Source organism: Equus caballus, chromosome 6, assembly GCF_041296265.1.
Source record: "Equus caballus isolate H_3958 breed thoroughbred chromosome 6, TB-T2T, whole genome shotgun sequence".
NCBI classification, from domain to species: Eukaryota; Metazoa; Chordata; class Mammalia; order Perissodactyla; family Equidae; genus Equus; species Equus caballus.
The window spans coordinates 12,500,427-12,517,711 of record NC_091689.1 but is presented as its reverse complement, the minus strand read 5'-3'; the positions used below and the strand labels follow the sequence as shown (position 1 = coordinate 12,517,711).

Below are 17,285 nucleotides of genomic sequence, written 5' to 3'. Positions count from 1 at the left end.
CCTTCGAGGTTGAGATGAAGCGAATGCTTCTATTCCTCTCTCAGCGGCTTCCATCCATCTTAGACAGCCAAGTTCAGGTTCCCTGCTCTCTGAAATCTTCTGCAGCCCTCCCACACAGAATTAATCACATCTCTCTCCCTCCGCTGCTCCTTGTGTAAACATTTACTCCAGCCCATTGCATTTAGATGTGAACAGTTGTTTTCCCTAAAAGGCATTTTCCCCACTAGACTCCGTGTAGGCAGCCCCTGAATCTTAGTCACTTTGTACCTTTGGTGCCTAATGCAATGCTTGGCACAAAGAAAATCTCCAATAAACGTTTGTTAATAATAATAGTCCCAAACTATATGCATTGAATGCTCGTTGTTCTGGTTGAATTCACACAACACCCTATGAGGTACCTTCCCTTCTCTTAGGATTTCTGTTTCGTGGAAGAGGGAGCGGAGGCACAAAGAGAATAACCTCCACAGCTAGGAAGTGGCAGAGACAGGGTTCAAACCCAGGCAGTCTGGCTCCAGAACTGGCCCGTTAACTGTCTCTCTCTCCTCTTGATAGATGGATGATTCTTGACTTTTAGTTAAGGTGAAGAGAAATGAAGCATAGTTCAGAAGGAAGGAATTCACTGTTGTAGGAGAAAAACAGGATTTTATCTCCCTGGCTTTTGATTGCTATTGTTAAAAGACCCTAAATCCTACTTTAGCTGGTGGATGCTAGTGAGAGACACAGGCAATTTAGAGATGTCAGAGTTGAGGTCAGGAAATAAATACCCAAAAGGGACTCTGAAGCATCTCATTCGCTCAGAACACTAATTAGCTCAAGCAGCCAAGAAGGCTGGGAGCTTCTGGGATGGCTGTCGTTTCAGGGTTTTGAGGCTCCATCCCTGGTTCCTCTGAAACTCGGCTGCTGCGTTGTCGGCATCCTCAGCATCACGTACTTCTCCCATCAGGAAGAGACGCCAAAGCGTCGTGACATTTCAGCCTTGTTCCCGAGGCTCATTAGACAGAGCCAGGGGATGAACGTAATGAATGGCTGTGCCTCTATGAATGCGTAATGTGCAAATTGCTTCCACTGTGTCCCTCAGTGCAGCGCTGTGCGGAGATCCTGATGGTTAAACCGTGAACCTGGCCTTGGGCTGAGCAGGCGGCGGCGCGGGCCTGAAATGAGGGGCTATTCTCTTTCATTCATATCTGCTGCGCTTCCCCCGAGCTTCGCAGCCCCAGCGGACCATGACTCACATCTCACTCCCTAGAGCCGCGTGTGTTTTGACTTTAAATTCTTCCATCTGACGCCACGCCGGGGCTGAAGTCGAGGCAGCCTGAGCCAGAAGCAGCCTCCCGGAAGAAACTCCACCTCCACCGGCTGGAGAGCGGAACTTGCTTCCAGGAGTTACGCAAACACTTGCGTTTCATCTCTTCTTCCTTCTAATTGAGCGGAGGTTGCAAATGCCTTGCCTTGCAGCGGAGTCCAGAAATCAATTCTAATCACATTGGCGTAAAGGAAATTATTTTTTTAGCTTGGTTACTGTTTTAAAATTCAGGAATCTTAAGCCCGGTTTCAGTGAATTCCCGGGGATTGGGAGGTGAATGATAATCAGGCAGGACATCTGCAGAATGCCTGAAACTTTCCAGAACATTTCTGCAACTATTATATAATTGGATCCTTGCAGCAATTCTCTGAGGCCCTCAGCCTAGGTTTTATATTACCCCCATTTGGCTAATGAAGAAACCCAGGCCCAGAGAGGTTGAGTAATTTGCCTGAGGCCACACAGCTAGACAGAAGCCCAGTATTCTACCTTTTCCCATAGATAGCTGCTGCCTATTGAATTTGTTCTAAGGCAAGTTTTACTATGGAACTAAAAACATTTAAAACAATTTTTGGTTATTGAATATAGCATTCTTGGAGATGGGAAGAAGAGGCGGGGACTGCGGCTGTGCCACCAAGAGTTCTGGACCAAAAATGAAGATTAAGCCTCACTCAAGGTTGAAGTACCGTGTAACCCAAAATTTCCCCCAAATTAGTCATTTGGAGAATTATTTTTGTTATCTGTAAGCATTATCGGTACTATTATTTCCTTAATATATTTTCTATATTGAGTCTTTTGTTAAGCTTGAATATAAGGTTTTTATTACTACCTCAACTTGAAAACATAACGAGGAAGCAACCCAAACCGTATATTCAATAAAAATATAAAGATGTTGATTAATTGCTGGTTAGATCCTCCAACCTGCTGAAAACTCTGAGCCTAAGGCCAAAAAGGGAAGATTTTCAAGTGTTAGAAAAGTGTTAAAGATTTGCTAGCTCCCAACTGAAGTTTTTTCCTTATATAAGCAAGAGAATCAAGCAAGGAATAAATTTCAGACTGCAATTTAATGTTACTTAATGCTATGTCTACATCTGGCATAAAATCACTTCCACTGGTGCTGTGGATGTGCTTTCCATACTTTGGGAAACATGGATGCATCTGACTGACGCCTTTGAGAACACAAGCCTCCAGGGGAGCAGGACAGGATCCTCATTGCCAGCTCGTCTCTCCATTCTTCTCTAGGTAAGACCATGACCCTAAGGCTATAGAGATTCAAGTTATAGTAATACTCCAAACCAGATGATTTCAATGTTTATATCAGTCAGGATAGACTAGGTTGTATATGGTGACAAACAATCCCCCAAAACCAATAGCTTAAAACCACTTTATTTCTTGCTCACACTAGGTGCCCATGACAGGTCTGCAAGGCAACTTTGCACATTGCCATCAGTCACTCAGGGGCCGGGCCGCCATCTTAAACCTTGCTTGCTGCTATGATGAGGGAAAGTGAACTCTGTGTTATGTTCATTTTAAGTCATAGGCTAGAACTTGTCACATGGTGCCACCTCATCATGAGTCCAAGAAATGTAATTCTATCGTATGCCCCAAAGAGGGGAGAATCAGAAATATTAGTGAACAGTACTAACAGCTACAACAAAGTTTTAAGGTTACGTATTGACTTGAGCATCTGTTTACAGCTCTGGAGCTGCCCGATAAAAAGCACACTATAATATACACATAAACATTTGCATTCAATTTCATGGGATTCAATGGACCTCAGGTTAAAAAATCTGTGCTCTCGTAAATGGATTAACTGCATGCTGGGGGTAGGGATTAATGAAGGAAAGTATCACTGAGGAGATGAATCAACTAAAATGTTTTTAAAGAATCAAAATGGTAGAGAAGAGGGGTAGACCATTTTCTGGGCAAGAAGAGTGATGTGGATGAAGATGGGCTTGAGGAGATTAAGTATATCTTCTGGTAGAGAGGTTTATACAATTGCAACAGAAAATCCAGAGAGGTGGGACTGGAGAGGTATGGAGGAGCATTGAGAAAAAATCAGTGAAAGATCTTGAACTGTGGAAAGTTTAATCCAGTTAGTATTAGTTGAACAGAGGAGACACATAATGGAAAAATGTTGAAAGATAATTTGCTACTATATTTTTAAGGATCGAGCTCCATAGTTTGTACTTAGTAGGCAATTAATATAAGTTGACTGATTTTTTAATCAAACATGGCAGTCATTGAGTCAACCGTATGTCCTGAGTGCTGGCTCAACTTAGAAACAGAAATGATTTCCCTTAAGGTGGCCATACCTAACTTCCTGGAGGAAAAAGATGTGTATGGAAGGAGATTAGTGATAAACACTGGAAAGGCTGGGAAGAGATCCTTAGAAAGATCAAACATCAGGGGATGTGAAGAGGCTGTGAAAATGGATACGGAAGAAAGGTGCAACTGGGAAGAATTAGCAATGGTCCGGGAAGGAGAGGGGTGAGGGAGTGGAGACGGAGAAAGTGCACGAATGAACTGAGGAGGTAATGATTCCATGGTTGAAACTGAGGGTCAGAGATTATAACTGATAATGTGAGGCGTTGAGGAGGTAAGAGACTGGGAGGGAATGTGGTCGGCTCAGGTCTTGATGTATTTATTTGTAGATGTTATTATTTTTAATCTTGGTTTGAATGGCTTTTGTGTATATTGTGCGAGAAACAAAACAAGATCCTTAACCTCATGTCCTCTAAGAGATTACAGTCAACTGGGAAGAGAGTAATCTAAGAATCTCACAAATAAATGCTACATTACAACTGTAATGACTACTAAGCGGGAGAGATATGTGGTCCATGAGGAAATATTCTAGAATTTGCCGTGTCCGGGAAGTCAGAGAAGGATCTCCTGAGAAAGTGGTGGCTGAACTTTATTTTGAAGTCGGAGGTTGACTGGGAAAAGCAGGCAGTATGGGTGTGGGGAGGCTTTCTAGGCAGAGGGACTGGGTTGAAGGATGTCCACCCTGAGTTAGATGCTGTTTGAGAGTCTTAAATAATTAAGCCAAAGACTGTGCTTTGGAGAGGGCACTCAGAACCAGGACTCATGAAGAAAGTTTAATAGAATGATTTCACTTAGGAAAAGCAGAGTGGGTGGGGAGGTGGGATTCTGGTCACAGGAAGGAGGACCGAGACTAGCTCCACATAGCCCTGGAGTTCAGAGCAAGGATCCATGGAGAAGCCCACAAGGGCTTCACCAATACAAGGGAAAAAGCTTGAGATTTGAGAATAAAATTGTCCAAAGATGGAACAGGTGGCATTGGAAGGTTATGAGTTGCTCTTCTCTGGAGGCATTTAAGTATATTCTAGAAGGAATTCTCAGGAATGTGATGGAGTCGATGAAAGCAATGGACTAGGTGGGAGTAGATGACATTTTATGTACCTTTCCAATCATAACAATCTGGGAGCTGGTTTGTACTCAGGTAAACTCATCTATATTTATGCAAGAATCAACTTAAAATGAAATCTTTGTAAGTTGAGAAAGAGACATTCTTTGTAAATAACAATAGCATTTCTATAACAGGAATAAATAATGGGCTAGTGAGCAAGTCTCTAGGAAAACTGTAGGAAAAGATCAAATATATTTTCATTTAAATTTGGTTTTATGCCTAATGAGCAGTTCTGATAGAAAAATTTAAAGATGTAAGAAAAGAAAAAAATGAGTGTTTCGTTATGCCATCTAAGAAAGGCATGGAAATACTATATCTTTTGATGGAAATTTGGAATCAATTTACTATAGTATTGACATGACTTGTTTTAAGTAGTCAAATTTTTAGTATTCTTGTTTATACCAGATGTGATGTATTGAAATGACCCTGGCATCATTGCTCCAGTTCTAAGCTATAGAGGCAGCAATGCTGGGGCTATTTCATTTCCCCATGTTTGAAGCTGCTGCAGCAACTTCTCCAAATACTCATAAAGAACCTGTGGAACAGATGTGTTTCATTCTGCTCATGTTTGCTTGTGGGGGCTTAGATCTCTGAGCACTTCAGAATTTTTCAGGAACCTCCAAAAGGGCTGGTCAAAGTAAAATTGTAAATTAGTCAATCATGTCTCTGTTGCTTTTGACTTCATTTTTTGCACTCCTTTCCCCATTGTCGGGGTTCTTACCCTCTATTCTAGAGTCTTTGTTCTGGCCTTTGAGGATTCTCAGGATGCACCCTGTAGCCTTTCTCTACAGCTTGCCTTCTTATGCTGTAACTCTGTGGTTATCAAACCTTAGCGTCTGTTAGAATCACTGGGAAGGGTTGTTAGGACCCTCATTGCTAGGACCCATCACCAGAGTTTCTGATTCAGTAGATAAGGGTGGGGTCTGAGAATGTGCATTGCTAACATGTTCCCTGCTGATGCCCATCCAATACTGCTGATCTGGGACCACACTTGGAGAATCACTGCTCTAACACACGAGCTTTCAATCACCTCATCTGTAGCATATCCTTCTTTCTTCAGTGTCAAAGTAGTTAGATGATTCGCCAGGTATACTAATTCTGCACTTTCTATCAAAAATTCCAGGAAATTCTGTGATACAGAATACAGACATAGTGGTTGGATTTGGAGCAGAAGATTTTAGGTTGTGGAGGCCGTTTTCGGCTCCCCACCTCAGTTATGTATGCAAGTGCCCTACCTCCAGAAGTGATATATTCATTTTATAAAAATAGCCCCCTAAAATCCCTACAAAGGCTAAGTGAACTGTGAAAGTCTTCTGGTGAGTCAGTGGGAGTCCTGGACACAAAATGCAAAACTTAATCGGGAAGATGCTAAACTTTGACCTTGAAGATCCTCCTACCTCTCCCTGGGCTTCTGATTAAAAGGAGGGGTAAGAGTGTCTAGCTGGGTCGTTTCCAAGCAGAAAATATCCTTATTAAAATATTTGCATGTAAATACTGAAAACATTGATTCATAAAACAATTATGCCTGGAGAATCTGAAAGATTGAGACATTCAGTGTTGTTTTAAGCAAAGTAATTAACTTCTAGTGCACAAACTTCCTTCTCCCAAAACCCATTGAAGAAACAGATGCTCAAACATGCATGTATTAGATTAAGAGAATGGTACTTTCTTTTCCTCCAAGCACCAGATGGTTTCAGAATCCAAAAGCAATGGAGAAGAAAGCCTAAATTTATTTGGTTTAAGTGGTTCTCATTGAGGGTTTATGAGAAACAGCATATTTTAGTACCTAGTAGATAAGCGCAAAAATAATCTCTCAGCTGTCTCCCATTTCACAAAGAAAAGAGGTACAGTCTCCAAGGATTAGAAGGGGCCTTACATGTCACCTAGTCCATCTAGGGCCACCAGTAATGTGGTTCCTTGATAATAAGAGCAAAAAAAATTACAAAGAAACGAGAAATACTGGAATTATAAATGGCTCATTTTTCTTTATGAGCAATGTCATATTTTAACTCAATTATCGGGAAAATGTCTTACAAAATAAGGAAAAGAGTAGAGTGACCTTATAGTAAAAGAAAATTTTCCTTAAGAAAAAACTTAAACATAATTTGCTAGCATTGCCTGAAGCTCAGATGAATAAAGGCAGTTCATTTGCATTAGGACACTTCGAATGGAGTAAAAAAATCCCAAGAAAGGGGCCAGCCTGGTGGTGTAGTGGTTAAGTTTATGCGCTGTACTTTGGTGGCCCAGGGTTCGCAGTTTCGCATCCCTGGCTGGGATCTACACACTGCTGGTCAAGCCATGCTGTGGCAGTGTCCCACATACAAAACAGAGGAAGATTGCCACAGATGTCAGCTCAGTGACAGTCTTCCTCAAGCAAGAAGAGGAAGATTGGCAACAGATGTTAGCTCATGGCCAATCTTCACACACACAAACACACACACGCACGCACACACACACACACACAAATCCAAGATGGAGTGTGTGAAGCTTTGACAGTAGGAATGAGAAAACATTAACTCACTTCAGCACAGTGTATTTTTGGCCAGCCCTTGTGTCCAAGGCACTGGGCTAGGCTTGAGGGTACAGTGGTAGAAAGCAGAGTTCCTGCCTCCTAGAACTAGTGGGTTTTGTCTGGGAAACTAGATGGTTAAGGTATTAAATTAAATGTACCCAGTTTCTGATTTATGTGTTCTCTGAGCAGCAGTTTGGCAGGCTTTGCCTTTGCAAGGGAAGTAGAAAAATATTTTATTCTTGATAGAGAGTTTTTTAAAAAGTCCTTTTATGATAGGAACATTTATTAATAAAGTGTACAATAACTAAAAGAAAGGCGTTTAAGTAAATTTTCGAAGCAAGGCATTGGGGAGGTAAAGAGTAAACAAGGAGTATAAAGAAGGAAAGGTAAAAAGGGAAGGGAGGAAGACAGGGGAGAAACGAGCAATGAGAAGTAGCCAAGGCCTTGAGGGGTCGGGTGAAGGCAATGCAGGCAACTCCCTGCCCCCTGGAAATGCTGGGAGAACTCAGTCATACATGCTGCAGACTGGACTCCTCCATGACAGCCTTGTTTGCCAAAGGAGACGAGGATGAGGGAGGGAGGGCATTAATGACAGGGAGGAAGAAGATGGGAGAAAGAGGAGAAAGAAGACATATTGGCCTTCTGGATCTTAATTGCTTTCGTATAAATTGAAACTAAATGGGAAGTGTAATGGAGTGGAGAGGAAGAGAGATACATTGCAAATCAAAGGATTATTAAGGTAGAGGATTGCTTTACAAATCAAAGAAAAGTCAAAATCTGGTCCAAATGAAATATGAAAATGAATAACAAAGAATAAAATGACCAAGATTTAAGAAAATCCTATCATAAAAACAAATTAGTGCATTCTAATTACTTAGGTTTAAATTGTGAACGATTAGTTAGATCTTAACAGCACCATGGTGAGGATGCAAGCTAATTTAGTAAAAACCATTATCATACACAGTACATAATTATTTTGAAAATGTCCAAGATAGAGAGGTTTGTTTCTTGGAGGCAATGATAATTGGCTATATAGCCTTAACAGAAAATTAAAATTTTGTAAGGAACATTTAAAATGATCTTATCTCAGGCTTAGTGATAAAAAGATTTATAGTTTATCTTTAATATATTATACATGCTCTAAAAGATTTCACATCAACAAACAGTTTGCTTTCTCTCTATAAATTGCATTTTAACTTCTTCTCCAAATAGATTTCTGTTAGAGAAAATAGTTCCCTTTAGAACAAATAACTACTGGCAAAAAATTAATGACTTCTAGAGATATATTAAATAAAACTTATTGAAAAATCTATAATACACAGGCTGCTGGTGAATAGAATTTTCCAAATTCAATAATTACTTTCTTTTTTGGAAGACATTATAATATGCCTCGTAACATCAAGGAAGTGATCTAATGTCAACTTGTTTTCCATTTTTGCTGCCCCAGATAGGAGTCTGGGCCTGTGCCATCTGGGCATTGACCAGGAAAAGCAACTGAGACACCCCTGAGGATTTTTGTCAAAGTGACTACATTCTAGACTTGGATCTTTAATGATTGGATCCATGCCATATTCATTTCTGTATTCCTATCACCTAGCAGAGTGCCTAAATCATAGCCTTTATTATGGAAATAGCTTTGGAAAGAACTAGGTTCAAATCCTACCTCTATCAATTATGAGCAAGGAAACAGTGGCCAATTATTTCTGAGTTTCAGTTTTTTCATCTGAAAAATGGCGATAAAAATAGCTATCCATTTTAGTTGTCATGAGGATTAAATTAGGTTGCCGAAGTTCCAAGTACGGTGCTTGGAAGGTGATGGAACTCAACAGATGATAGTTATTTATCACAGTATCATATAGCAGGCAGGAATTCAGGCACCCATGTATGGCTCATTGCTCTACCCATACCTTTAGCTGGTGGAGCCAGTCCATCCCAGCACTTCTATTTGGAGTTTTTGGGTGAGGTTTTATATGGATTTGGGATGATTAAAGACATTCTTAGGAAAGAGGTTGATTTCAGGGCCTTAGAAGAACTATAGCTTCAGTCCTTGCCGAAAATGTCCCGTTCCACATATGTGAACTAGCCTGGTAAAGAGTGACTTCCTTGAGGGTTGTTGAGACCTATGCTGAACCAACTTGACTGTTTAAGGATAATCTTGTGAGGGGCTGACCCGGTGCCATAGTGGTTACGTTCGCATCCTCTCCTTTAGTGGCCCGGGGTGCGCAGGTTCGGATCCCAGGAGCAGATATATACACCACTCATCAAGCCATGCTATGGCAGTGTCCCACATACAAAATAGAGGAAGATTGCCACAGACGTTAGCCCAGCGATAGGCTTCCTCAAGCAAAAAGAAGATTGGCAATGGATGTTAGCTCAGGGCCAATCTTCCTCAAATAAAGAGTAATCTTGTGAAATTTTTTGAGGCTCTGTTGATACTGGTTGGTTGAACTGGCCATATAGAAAGCAAATTAGGTCAAACTCAGAGAGGCTATCCAGGTGTTTGTCAAGATTTAAGAAAATGTTACCATGTGTGTAAAGCTAACAAAGATATCAGCAAATGAGCTAGTGTCATTGAGATGGTGCTTGAGAAATATGCTCAGATTACTCAGGTCTCTTCAACTTAGCACTTGACCATGTTCTAAAAACCCATTATGAGACACAAATATATTGGATGAATTGGCCGTAGCACTCCGGTCTGAGCCTGTGTGAGTTCCATGTCAGTCCACAGATGATGGTCTCTTGGTCATTTAGGAAAATCAAATACAAGGAGAACAAAGAGGGAGAATCAAGGGCCACTTTTCCCAAGATGGTTTTTTGCATAAGGTAGTAAGCCATTCCTATTTCCTCGAGGAGTTTGAGAGTACTGTGGTTTACCAAGTACATTTAGAAATCATTTTAATAAAACTGATAATGAGAAATCTCAGATCACACTTCTTTTCTCAGGAGGCTTTTTTCCCCTCTGAATTTTTAGATTGAACCAAGTGGATCTCCACAATGTTCCCCAAACACTGCTGAGTAACCTCTTTTTTAGTGCTTTCCAATTTATATCTGAATAATCTGTCTGTCTGTCATCCCCACTAGACTAAAGGAACTTCAAAAGCAATATATATAATATATTTCATTCATCTTTGTATCTGGCACTTAGTAGGCCTTACAACTCACTGAATGGGTAAATCAGTGGCCGATTATTCATTTCATAGAGATATAAAGGGATCTCTTATATAGCAAGATTCTTTTGCATACTTAAAATATATTTCAAAATATACAGTTTTAGGAAACTTATAATTTTAATAAAGTAAAGTTAAAATTTAGACTTATATAAACTGTTAAAATGCATGATCAAGTTACCTGGCAAAACACAGCAATGGTCTTGAGTTACCAATCTGAGAGATTGAGTTAACTGCTGTATTCTTCCCTGGATTGGTCGTGTTTATGGAAGGTATTCAATTCATCTGATTCAACAGGAGAAGGAAAATATTTATAGTACAACTTCCTCTCAGTTGAAAATGGATTCCAATTACGTATGTGTCACATTTTTCTCTAACATTGAAATAATTTGTTTTTCTCTTAATTGAAATATTTTCATTAACACTCAACTTTTAAGCTTCCCTTTTTGAGATAAATATTGTAAAAGATACCAATACATTCATAAAGAATTATCAAATACTAGACACGAAATCTTAAGAATATCCACTTCAAAATTATATTGAAGTTCTAAAGCAAAATTCCAGGTCATTAGAATGTTCAAATTTGGTCTTATATAAAAAAGAGGAAACTGTCCTTTTTATTCAAATAAATAGGAGTTTAAAAACAATGCTGCTTGTAGTCATGATATGAAATATGACTTTTCATATTCATAATGTGTCTTTCATTTCTCTTGGAGAATACCAGGGAAAGGTAATGTAATTTCTTTGTGGCAATGAAGAAAAAAATCCTTGTCTGTAAAACTTTCTTATAGTGACGACGACAACAGCAACAGCAACAAGAGAGCCTTATCACAAGATGTTAGAACATAGATGAGATTATATTGCAATTAGCCATGTCTGTCTGACAGATTTCTTCCTCTCTGAAGGAAATTGTTCAGAGCATTGTATTTCAAGCCTCAAAGATTTTGATAAAAGAAAAAACTGCAATTTTTGCCACAAAAAGACAGGTGGCGTAAGCATGCAGCATTTTTTTTTTTTTTTTAAATATATAAAGTGATTATTTCTCTCGGGTTCTTTGAAAAGCTCGCTTGTGCTCGGGTTTGTGACCGAGCCCGGTGACGTCAGTGTGGCAGTGCGGAGTCAGGCGCGGCGGCTCCCTATAAGCCGAGGAGCTGTCCGGGTGCTGAAACGGCCCCAGCAGCTCAGCCGGTGGACGGAGAGGAACACGCTGTGGATCTTCTCTGAGATATAAAAAAAGAGGTAAGACTGTTTTTCCCTTCGATTTACTGGAAAGTTCTAAATCGTGCGTTCTTCCCTTAATTCCTAGTTGAGAAGAAAAAGACCATTTGGTAAGCTCATCTCTATAGAATAACTGAATAGCAACCTGCTGCTCCTCAGCCATGTAAGGACGCTATATATAGACATGAGATTGAATCTATGATTTATACCTCTTGCTATTGGATATTTATTAACGATAATGTTATTTATATAATAATATGTAAGAAGCGTGAAAAAGTTAAGGATTTTACTGTTAATACATATGTTAATGTAAAGTTAATCAAGCCTGATATTTTGTTTCTTTCCCTAATTTATTGTTTCTCCCCCTAAGAACTAGATACAAAGCCTGGGATATAATTAATATGCCTAATATTCTTAACAGTAGGTTTCTAATGATTCAAAGGCTGTTAGACACATTAGTCATAGGGGCAACCAATTTTGTAAATAGTTTTTTTCCTTTGACATTTACCTTGCAAGAGCTCAAAATTAACTATATAAAATTATTTTCTGAATTAGTATACTCTGCAAGGGCTTTCATTATTATTTCTTAATTTTAGTCTCATGGAACTGAGATTAGAATGATCCTGAACACAGACGTCTTCCTTTATTCAGGGTGAAATGTTATCTTGGGTTATATAGGTTGGATATGACCATGAATTACAGAGAGATGATAATTATGAATACATAAAGAAACTCATAACTCTAGAAGATATTATTATTATTATTGCATTTTGATTGAAAGAGGTTGTACAATATCTTGCTGAAGATTTTGAATGGGACAAGTGTTTCTTTTTTCTGTGTCCTAACTAGTTGAATTGCTCAAATTTGATATATCCACCCGAGTTTGTCAATGCTCCAGTATAATTTCAACAGAAAAGATATTTTAATTTATGAGGCTTTAGTTCAAATCCTATATAGGATATTAGAGCTGTTGAAACCAGCTTCACTACTTAGAAGAGCTGCTACCTGGAAAAGAAATCCTTTGAATCTCATTCAAAAACAATAGTTATATCATCCAGATTGAACCTTATAAATGACCAAAAGGTAGCACTTGTTAGGTTTAGTTTAAATAACTGCATTGAATATTATACTCCAACTTCACAGAAAAGCCCACCTACAAGATAATGATTTCAAACACAAGCATATAACTCATATGTTAAGAATACTTTGGGATAATGGTTTCAAAGAAAATAACCTTACTAAGGTTCTTAAAATTACTATTTCAAATGCCAATGTTGAAAATAGATTACCAAAGCTAAATTAATCCTGAAATAATATAAAGAAGAATGTATAATGTAATTTTATTTAAACCTAAGAATTTATGAATAAAATTTCTTATAGTAAACATTGATTCATAGTAAGTATTTTAGAAGTTTTCTCTGACATGCCTTTGGAGGTTTTTCTTTCAGTAAATTAAGTAGTCTGGTGAGTGTGAATCATTTTAATAAATATATGCACCTGTGTTAAAGAAATTTCTGTAACTGCAATCATTTCTGAGCTCTGAAAACTGAAAACATTACTTAAATACCAATATGATTCAGTGAACAATGGTATTTTCTATAGTCAATATCTAAGCTAACAGAAAATTGTACCTACAGAACTTAGCTTATATATCACAAAACCATGATCCAGGTAGGATATCATGAACAAACTTGTGAGCTTCCTTTACATTTATTTTATTTGCAACAAAAATTTTAAGTATTAAGATAGTTTTTCAATGTTAGCAATGTCCAATGTAAAACATGTAAAAATGAATCCCCTTGCTAATTCATATGTGAGATTATAAGGCATTGGAAAAAAAAATGAATGAAGATTTTTAAGTAGGAAGAATTTAACACATCGTCTGTGTTTATCTAAATTGGGAGTTGCATAGTTGTTATTTTAAGATTTTCTAACAGTATGAGTCATTTAAGATTTACAGGTCCACACCAAAATAGATATAGACATAAGTCAAGCTGAATCTGAACACTCACAAGTTCAGAAATAGACTGGTTAAGAAAACTTATGCTCTCTCTGTAGCATCTGTTATTATTTACTATACACTCTTGAGGGCTGATGAAAAGCATAACCACGATTGCATTTTGCAAGACAGTCACAATGAAATTATTAGAAGAAATATGGAGCACAGATATTTTAAGACAGTTTAATTTATTATTTTAGTATGTTTATGAAGAAAAGAACTTCATTGGGGTAGCCTACCAGCTGAGATCTGAGAAGACCCACATTCTGGAGGTTATTAAGATATAGAGCTTCCAAAATTGATAGTTGGGTTTGGTGTCAGAGTGAGAACAAGTTGTTTCTGAAAAACATATGTGAATGAGACTCATCCAGAGGTAATTCAGTATAATTGATATTAATATGCTGTATCACTTCATTCTATATAATAATGTCACTGCTGCTGTGTTTCTACAACAAAATTAGATGGACAATTCAGGAACTAAACTACATGCTTTTTGATAGAAACTTAAGGAAATAATGTAGTGTGTGTGTGCGTGTGTGTGTAAGCATGCCTGTTTTAAATTAAGCCAACTAATTTTTTTTACCAGTGATTTCAATAGAAATGCTATACAAGATAACTGAAACTCATCTTAGAAAGTCTTTATTAAACAAAAACAATGCATACTAAAAAACAAACTACATGTTTTGTAAATTAAACAATAGAATTTAAGTAACCTCATATCAGTGTTTTTGTTATTTTAACCAAGTGAATGCCATGCAAATTTGATGCAAATAGATAACAATTTTGCTAGATTCCTGTGGTTAGCTTGTGAGAATCATGTAGGAAATATTTATGGATTTTAAAGAGTCATCCTAAATTTAATGTGAAATAATCTCTGCTATGTTTTTATCCCCCCTAATGGTCAATTACGTCTTTTGCTATAGTGTCTTCTGGTCTGTTTCATTTGTGTTAACTCATGCTTTCTATGCTTTAAGGAAATCTTTCAAACATGACAGAAGCTAAGACTCACCAGCTTGGAGCAGCCCTGTCTCTCATCCCTTTAATTTTCCTCATCTCTGGGGCCGAAGCAGCTTCATTTCAGCGAAACCAGCTGCTTCAAAAGGAACCAGACCTCAGGTTGGAAAATGTCCAAAGGTATCCCAGTCCTGAAATGATCAGGGCTTTGGAGTACATAGAAAAGCTCCGACAACAAGCTCACAAAGAAGAAAGCAGCCCAGACTACAATCCCTACCAAGGTGTCTCTGTTCCCCTTCAGCAAAAAGAAAATGGTGATGAAAGTCATTTGCCGGAAAGTTCAAGGGATTCCCTGAGTGAAGATGAATGGATGAGGATAATACTTGAAGCTTTGAGACAGGCTGAAAATGAGCCTCAGTCTGCACCAAAAGAAAACAAGCCCTATGCCTTGAATTCAGAAAAGAATTTTCCAATGGACATGTCTGATGATTATGAGACTCAACAGTGGCCGGAGAGAAAGCTCAAACACATGCGCTTCCCTCCTATGTATGAAGAGAATTCCAGGGACAATCCCTTTAAACGCACAAATGAAATAGTGGAGGAACAATATACTCCTCAAAGTCTGGCTACTTTGGAATCTGTCTTCCAAGAGCTGGGGAAGCTGACAGGACCAAACAACCAAAAGCGTGAGAGGGTTGATGAGGAACAAAAACTTTACACAGATGATGAAGATGATGTCTACAAGGCCAATAATATTGCCTATGAAGATGTGGTTGGGGGAGAAGATTGGAATCCAGTAGAGGAAAAAATAGAGAGTCAAACCCAGGAAGAGGTAAGAGACAGCAAAGAGAATGCAGAGAAAAGTGAACAAGTCAATGATGAAATGAAGCGTTCGGGGCAGCTGGGCCTCCAGGATGAAAATCTCCGGAAAGAGGGTAAAGACCAACTCTCAGATGATGTCTCCAAAGTAATCGGCTATCTGAAAAGGTTAGTGAATGCTGCAGGAAGTGGGAGAAATGGGGAAAGAGCAACCAGGCTTTTGGAGAAACCACTTGATTCTCAGTCTATTTATCAGTTGATTGAAATCTCAAGGAATTTACAGATACCCCCTGAAGACTTAATTGACATGCTCAAAACTGGAGAGAAGCCAAATGGATCAGTGGAACCAGAGCAGGAACTTGAACTTCCTGTTGACCTAGGTGACACCTCAGAGGTTGACTTAGACCATCCAGATCTGTTCCAAAATAAAATGCCCTCCAAGAATGGCTACTCCAAAATACCTGGTCGTGCTGTGACAGAGGCCCTACCGGATGGGCTCACTGTTGAGGACATTTTAAATCTTTTAGGGATGGAGGGTGCAGCAAATCAAAAGCCTCCATATTTTCCCAGTCAGTATAATCGAGAGAAGGGTCTGCCAAGACTCCCTTATGGTCCTGAGAGATCTAGAGCAAACCAGCTTCCCAAAGGTGCCTGGATGCCAGATGTTGAAAGCAGACAAATGGCATATGAAAACCTGAGTGACAAGGATCAAGAATTAGGAGAGTACTTGGCCAGGATGCTAGTTAAATATCCTGAGATCATGAATTCCAACCAAGTGAAGCGAGTTCCAAGTCAAGTTTCATCTGAAGATGACCTACAGGAAGAGGACCAAATCGAGCAGGCCATCAAAGAACATTTGAATCAAGGCAGCTCTCAGGAGACTGACAAACTGGCCTCAGTAAGCAAAAGGCTCTCTGTGGGGCCCCCAAAGAATGATGATACGTCCAACAGACAGTACTTGGATGAAGATCTGTTAATGAAAGTGCTGGAATATCTCAACCAAGAAAAGGCAGAAAAAGGAAGAGAGCATATTGCTAAGAGAGCAATGGAAAATATGTAAGCGGCTTTCATTAATTGCCCTGCCTTCCCTCCTCCCTCCCCAAGCGAACCCAACATTTCTCTTTAGTGTGTTGACTTCTATCCTGTTAACACTGTAATATCTTTAAATGATGTACAGGCAGATGACTCCATTTCACTGGCGTGTCTGCTTCACTTGCTCTGAGCTGTTCTCTTGTGTGTGGATGTGTGTAAATGTTATGACTTCTGGATAAAAATTAATCATATCTCTCACTCAAGAAAGATATCTATGATCGTGTTTAATAGTGTATCTACTGGCTGTGGCATTGTTGATGCTCACATATGATAAAGAGTGTCCTATAATTTTCTTGAAAGTTTTTAATATTTATTGAATTATTTTGTTACTGTCTGTAGTGTTTTGTGGAGTACTGGAGCAAAAAAAAATAAAGCATTATAAATATAGTTGTATTTATAAGGCCTTTTCTATTGTGTGTGTAATTGTTGATTAATAAATGTTATTTCTGGACAACTGTGGATTATTTATTCTGGAAAACCAGAGACAGTGACTATGGAGCAAACAGTAAGGAGCCAAAAGGGAAAATCATTACCTTCCACAGCCAATCCAGGTAAGAAATAACGAATTTTAAATATCTGATCATACTATATGCTTGTAGAATGCAACATCCTCTAACAGCCCCCTAACTTAATACTTGCCTATGGTTTTCCTCATATGTGATTTATAAAATAAGCCTTTTGGTATCATATTTTTACCTTTTACCCTTGATTTATATAAATAAAAGCATTTAAGTCTTACATATTCATAACTAGCATTGAAAAAAAAAGAGCTATGTACAGGGCAATCAGAAATG

General features: G+C 38.6%; 1 protein-coding gene across 3 annotated transcripts; it reads left to right on the top strand.

The window, feature by feature from the left end:
* The first annotated feature begins 837 nt into the window (after positions 1 to 837).
* SCG2 (secretogranin II) lies at positions 838 to 16,878 on the top strand. 3 transcript variants are annotated; one of them, XM_070269193.1, is made up of 3 exons: positions 838 to 2,542; positions 11,472 to 11,648; positions 14,601 to 16,878. In XM_070269193.1, exon 3 carries the CDS (start codon positions 14,615 to 14,617, stop codon positions 16,457 to 16,459), a length of 1,845 nt encoding a protein of 614 aa, XP_070125294.1. In that variant the 5' UTR covers positions 838 to 2,542; positions 11,472 to 11,648; positions 14,601 to 14,614; the 3' UTR covers positions 16,460 to 16,878.
* The last annotated feature ends 407 nt before the right edge of the window (positions 16,879 to 17,285 follow it).

Coding starts and splice junctions, on each gene's coding strand:
- SCG2 (XM_070269193.1), top strand. CDS start 14,615: ATGACAGAAGCTAAGACTCACCAGCTTGGAGCAGCCCTGTCTCTCATC.